We start from the raw sequence: 6,615 nt of genomic DNA on the forward strand, positions 1-6,615 counted from the left end.
AAAACTGGTGGTCTAGCTCCATCCTTTTTTGACCCCCCCTTCAGGTAGTTGAAGGCTGCTATTAAGTCCCCCTCAGTCTTCTCTAGACTAAATAAGCCCAGTTCCCTCAGTTTTTCCTCATAAGTCATGCTCCCCAGCCTCCTCACCACTTTCATCATCATCATCATCTGCTGGATTCTCTCCAATTTGTCCCCATCCTTTGTGTAGTGGGGGTCCCGAAACTGGGCATAGTACTCCAGATGTGGCCTAACCAGTGCTGAATAGAGGAGAATAATCACTTCCTTTGACTTGTTGGCAGCACACCTACCAAGGCAGCCCAGTATGCCGTCAGCCTTCTTGGCAACAAGGGCACACTGCTGGCTCATATTCAGCTTCTTGTCCGCTGTAACCCCCAGGTCCTTTTCTGCAGAGTTGCTGCTTGGATAATCAGCCCCCAGCTTGTACTGGTGCATGGGATTGTTCTGTCCTAAGTGCAGGACTTTGCACTTGTCCTTGTTCAACCTCATGAGATTCCTTTTGGTCAGATCCTCCAATTTATCTAGGTCACTCTGAATCCTAGCCCTATCCTCCAGCTTATCTACTGCTCCCCACAGCTTGGTGTCATCTGCAAGTAATGCAGTTAGTGCAAACTGAGCACTTACCTGGTATGCATATAAGCAGAGTACTGCAGCTTGAATCACTTCAGTAAAGCCGGTGGTGCACCTTGTGTATGGTGTTACTTGCGTGCTTTGTGGAATGAGGGTTCTAGTGTTGTCAAAGTTAGAAGTGGAAATGAATGTCTAGGTAAAAGTGAAAGGCTACTGATACAGATCCTGAAATATAGTGGCAGCTAGCACTTCCTTATGTGCATCCTCCCAAAAGGTCTGGAGCAGGAGCTGCAGAATGAAACGGGCAGGGACTTGTTTCATTTTGAGCAGTGACAGCAGCTGATGCATCTATGGGACTGTCTTGCAGAGGCCTGGTAAATCATGGTGAGCTCCTGCTTAAACTTAACCCTGGTTATGTTTTTAGACTTTCTTAGTAACAACAAAACAGAAGAATCTTCTGGCTTGTAATTGGATGTTAAAAGCAGCAGAACGTACTAGCTAACAGTACTCTAATACAGAGCTGCATTCAAGGAAGATTGCTTCCTCTCTTTCCCAAGATTTTACGCATCATTTGGTAGAAAACATGGGGCTCTGGACCCAATTCAGTAAAGCAGTGAAGCATTCTTTTAACACCAGACACGAACGTAATCCCGCATGAGAAACAGATCTTCAAGTGAATGACGAGTATTTACCTGCATGTTTCCTTTAGGCATTAGCACGTAGACAAATACTTTGTCAAATTAAAAAAAAATGTAAAGCAAGATCTTGTTCTAGATACAGTGGTAAGTGTGTACACAGTTTTTAATGAGACCAGCAATTTATCAGAGTTGCCGCTTTCCTTTATAGATTTAACAGTAAGAATTAACAAAAATTAATCTTCTAACATTCTGCTTACCACCAAACAACTTCGAGGTAAACAGACTATTCTAACTTTTCTCTGAGCCTAATCTGCATAAAATGAACTGTTCTAAACAAGAGATTTTACCACACCTTTAACTATCCTATGAAGTATGACCTTTCATTTCTACCCAGGAGAACTTTTACAGTCTTTTCTCTTCTGCCTGAAGAAGGGTGTTTCTGCCTGAAAGCTTAAAATTAAATAATGTTTTTTTGCAAAAATCGAGTTGGTCTAATAAAAGATATCGCCTCTACCACAAGTCCTGATCTTCTAACCAGAAAGTCTTCATAATTCCTTGCTGATATTACTAGACTAAATTACAATAAATTCAATCCGTCAAAGGGATTATTTTATTTTTTTTGGCTAAAATAGTAATATTCTTAATGTACAACATAAATACATTCTCACTTTCAAACTGGGGAAACTGAAAGTGTAACTTTTAGAGGATCATAGGAAAATAGGGCAGGGAGGGACCTCATAAGGTCGTCTAGTCCAGCCCTTCCCTTGGGGCAGCATCATCCTTGGCTAAACCATCCCAGCGAAGTCTCTGTCCAACCTGCTCTTGAAAATTTCCAAGGATGGAGATTCTACAGTTTTTCTAGGTAACCTGTTCTGAAACTTTATCACCGTCATAATCAGAAAGTTCCTCCCAATCTCCAATCTAAATTTCCTTTGTTGCAGCTTGAGGCCATTGCTCCTAGTCCTGTATCCTGTGCTCACAGAAATGCCCATCTGCGCACTCTCTATCACTCTTCAGGTGTTTGAACTGTTAACCAACTCTGCCACTTCAACCTGACCCTTCCCCCTCCTCTGTTGTCTTTTTACCACACTAAATAATCCTACTTCTTTCAGCCTTACTTTATACAGAAAGGAAACTCAGAATAGTAATAAATTGGTAAATCATAGCAAGAACTATTTTCATTGTCATATCCTAGCATTCCACTTCATTATTATGGGATCTTAAGTATGTACATCACATGTATTTTGGTGTTGGTAGTAGTTTTTTGTTTTTTTACAATACTGTCCATTTTCAAAATCTTTCCTCCTCCTCATCCATTATGCTGGCTTTCAAATTCAGCCACACTTCAGATGGAAATGTATATGTTGCAGTATCAATATCTGCATCCCATATATTTTAGCCATATCTTCACTTAAACTCCATCCCAATAAAGAACTTTTGTTCACATTTTGTTAGCTGGTTGAGGTAAACCTTTGACAAGCTAACAAGTGAACCAACCTTGTTCACACTGTGATTTAATGTGTTTAAAAAAAACAACATCTTTTTGCCTAGCATAGACTGATCCGGCCTTCAGTCTTGGTGGCTTAGGCTGTCTGGAGTTAGAAGAGAGCCTATTCAGTCAGAACTTAATTCTGCTCATTAATAGGTTGTGTACATACAAAGTAGCATATTCACCTTGTTCTCAGCAAGCATATAATAACAAAATACATCTAGTGAAGATTTAGTATTAAGACTTGGCTATGCTTACTTGCAAGTGTTCATAATACATAGTTGTGTGTAACAATATTTTGTGATCTGTTAATTTATTTGCTGATTTACGACATCTAGGGATTTGTAATTTGGATTTCTCGGTCAGTGTGAATTTACAAGGTTTTCCTACATAAGTGACAGGGAAAACTATTAACAGGCTCAGTTCTAAATGTAGCTGCTATTATTATTGTGAAATATAACAGCAATATTAATGTTGTTACTATTACTTTCCTAATTTATTTCGCTACATCCTATCTGAGGTATTTGCAGTGTTTCTTCTGGTATTTATTATGTTGCATTCAGTTACATGTAAGTACAGGGTTCTGAGCCACAAGAAGTGGGCCCTAAAGTTGTAGTTTGTACTAAAATGGAGACCTGACATATTTGAAAGCAGGGCTACAAATGCCTACCAGGTATGTTGCATCTTGGTATGCTGCTTAAACTCCTGAAAGGAAGCAGCTACATTTTTTTAACCCTTGGGAAGGACTTAGAATTATAACAGTAAAGCATTAAACTGCTGTATACTAAACTATTTTACTGTAGGAATAAATTCCAGATTTTTTTTTTTTAAAAGCTTATTGCACAGTTCCACATTCTTAACCAGGGAGCATGGTAGGTTTGAAATATGTTCTGCTCTTATCTATAAATTAAACGCTTTGTTTTCAAAGCAATTATGTATTGTAGGAAGCATTTTCAACTTAAAATTCCCCTGCTGTAACACCACAGTCTATATGCATTGCAGCACTTTTTCCTACCTGCAAGATGGTGCAGTCAGGAAAATGGCTACTGTGAGCCTCAAAGCTGGAATTAGACAGTGTCGTTGTAGTCTGAAACAGTGATGCTGCTCTACACAAATGAAAACTATATTACATGGATTGCCTCTGACATGACACCAGCACATTTTGATGGAATATCCTTTTAATCGATGCTCTTAATATGTAGATCTTGGTTTTTAAACATAGCTTCCTCCTTAATCATCTTTGCAATCAATTATCCCATTGCTTATTTGCAACAGTTTCCTTCTGTTTCTCTTCATAGAACTGTTTAGGGTGTTTCTAAATCCTAGCTTTATTTGGCAATAGATCATTTTTCTCTGATGCAGACAAGTGATTGCATAAGGGATTCAGCAGAAATTAAATTAACCAAGGTCTTCTGAGAATGCACTCCTATTAAACACTTGCTTTGGTAACAGTGATGGTTTGTTTTTTTTAAACAAGTGACCAACTAATTTCTGTTCTTTCCAATGGCATGTTGTGCTTCGGTTTTCAGACTTGGATCATTTAGGTTCTATATCTTTGTAAGTGTAAAGCCATTGCTTTCAAAAGCAAAGTAAATGCTGAAGTGACAAACTAATTCTTCAGGTTGCTTGGTAACTGAAATGCATATTAGAATATAAAAATGCTCTTGAGATAAAGATATGTGATGTAGACAGATTACTGGAACTAACAGAACACTGTATGAAAGTTTTTAGATAACTGGAACTTATGTTTTTATTACTTTTTATTTAAAGAAGCTATTTTAATAAGGTGCCATGAAAAATGAATATGCACAGTTGAAAAACTGTGTTTTCTTTAGTAGTCTAATAGCTTAGTGGTACAGTTGTACTTTCAGAGTAATTCAATAGCTTCTTCTCACAAATAATTATATATTGACAACAGGTTTCATAACATTAGTTTCTCTCTCTCTCTCTCTCTCTCTCTCTCTCTCTCTCTCTCTCTCTCTCCCCTTTTTAAAATATTTTACACATAAAGTGCTAAAAGGAAAACTAGAGGAATTTTAATGGCCATTTTTTTCATGCATGAGCCATATAAGGCTGGTTGACGTGTTTGTTTTTAAAATCACTTTTAACAGGAAAAATATCCATAACAATGTTTTGTAGTTTAATCAGGTTATGCATTTTCCATGCTTTAATCTGTGTGCATTTGTGTGTTGTTGTTTTTTTTTTTTGGGCGTTTAAAGATTTCAGTAAAGCAATGTCTCGAGCTGGCACTTCTCAGTTTCAAGAAGTCATCCGACAAGAGTTGGAGTATTCAATGAAAGTAGAACTTGACAAAATACTTGCAACTGCACCTTCAAATGAGCTAGAGGTGAGAGCTGTAGTGAGGATGTAACCTCAATAATGTAAGAGTATATCATTTTTCTTAATTTAAGTGACTTGTTTGTGTGGAAAGACTGGCAAAACGGAAGAAAAGGGTAAGATGGTAAATATAGGAAGAGACATACAGTTTATCTTAAGGGCTAGTTGTGAAGGAATGGTATACTCTTCACTAGCAATGGAATGAACTATTAAACTGGCGACTGGATGCATGTGAAAAAACAAAGCTTTCTCTTCTTCACCTGCTCCTTTGTTTGAGGAGAGTAAACTTCAGTAATCACACAATGAGACTGAAACACTTCTCAGTTTTAAAAAATCATAAAGTAATTAAGATTGCCATTAAATTGATAGACTTATTAATGGCTCCTTGATGTTATAGTTTTATAATAAGTTGATTTATATTGACATTTTTAGCAATCAGTGTGAAACTGTAGTTTCTAGACTTTATTGGAAAAACCTAACAAAGTATTTTTTTTCAAGTTTTTCATGCATTTTTCTTGTAAATGAAAGTATGCCTGATATAGGGAAGCAGTTGCGTTGTCAAACAGTTATAGCCCTTATTTAAAGAAATAAAATAAAATTAAAAAATTAAATATGTTGTAATTCTATGTGGTCTCCAACAAACAAGAGTTATACAGAGATGCAGTGTAAATGGGAGGCTTTAGTGGAAAATCTAGGTGATACAGAATTATTACTGAACTTATTTTTAGTAGTCCCAAGCAATTTTAACAAGTTCTGCAGTAAGCTGGAATGTCTTCCCTTAGGGCCAGGCCAAACTCTAACTTAGGGTAATGGTATGGGCTAAAATTTTCAAAACCAAGTGCCTCATGTTTTGTGTGTCAGAGTGTCTTGCTTTTTAGTGGAATCAGAGTATACTCAGCATCATCAGTTTTATTGGGATTTATAGGTGGGTGGTACCTCTTGAAAATTAAACCACTTTTATTTCACAACTGAATTTGAGACACCTAGGCTAAAATATTTGGCAGAATTTCAGTGCAAAAACTGTCAGCTGTTTCAACTGGAGAAAGTATGTTGTGCTTTCTGCCTGAAGCTGTTATGCAGCGTTCTCATGTTTCACCCTAGAGTTGCCTGTGTTTAAATGTTGGGTGAAAAGCATGTGTGAGAATCATTGTATGTCAGGTTTTGAAGAATGCTTTTGCAATGAAATAAAATAACAAAAATAACCATTTTAAAAACAAAATGTGCTTTTGCTATTTTTCTTTACAGCACACTAAAAAAGACTTGGATGGATTTAAGAAGCTATTCCACAGATTCTTGCAAGAAAAAGGACCGTCAGTAGACTGGGGGAAGATTCAGAGACCTCCAGAAGATTCAGTAAGTTCCAATAAAATAACAGAAGGCTAGCCAAGGAATCCTAAAATTACTGATTGGTGTTTGCTTCCACATCTGTAGTAAGCATGACATTGTTTAATTACTGTTTACTTAAAACAAGTGAGACAGCTTTTGAAATAATTATTTATTGTGGCAAGAACTAAAACAGACATTTCCCCCCCCCCCCCCCAAAATTTTTTTTTCTTTTATATAT

The 6,615-nt window shown here is 37.0% G+C and overlaps 1 protein-coding gene across 2 annotated transcripts in view; it reads left to right on the forward strand.

Annotated features, from left to right (window-relative positions):
• Window positions 1-6,615, forward strand: part of UGP2 (UDP-glucose pyrophosphorylase 2) — a 36,627-nt gene that overhangs the window by 6,384 nt on the left and 23,628 nt on the right. For both annotated transcript variants that reach the window (XM_006016755.3, XM_025192345.1), the window contains exons 2-3: window positions 4,934-5,061; window positions 6,297-6,404. In XM_006016755.3, the coding sequence (XP_006016817.1) occupies window positions 4,934-5,061; window positions 6,297-6,404 (236 nt within the window). The remainder of the gene's footprint in view (window positions 1-4,933; window positions 5,062-6,296; window positions 6,405-6,615) is intronic.

The sequence above is a fragment of the Alligator sinensis genome, unplaced genomic scaffold, assembly GCF_000455745.1.
Source record: "Alligator sinensis unplaced genomic scaffold, ASM45574v1 scaffold219_1, whole genome shotgun sequence".
Lineage (NCBI taxonomy): Eukaryota > Metazoa > Chordata > Crocodylia > Alligatoridae > Alligator > Alligator sinensis.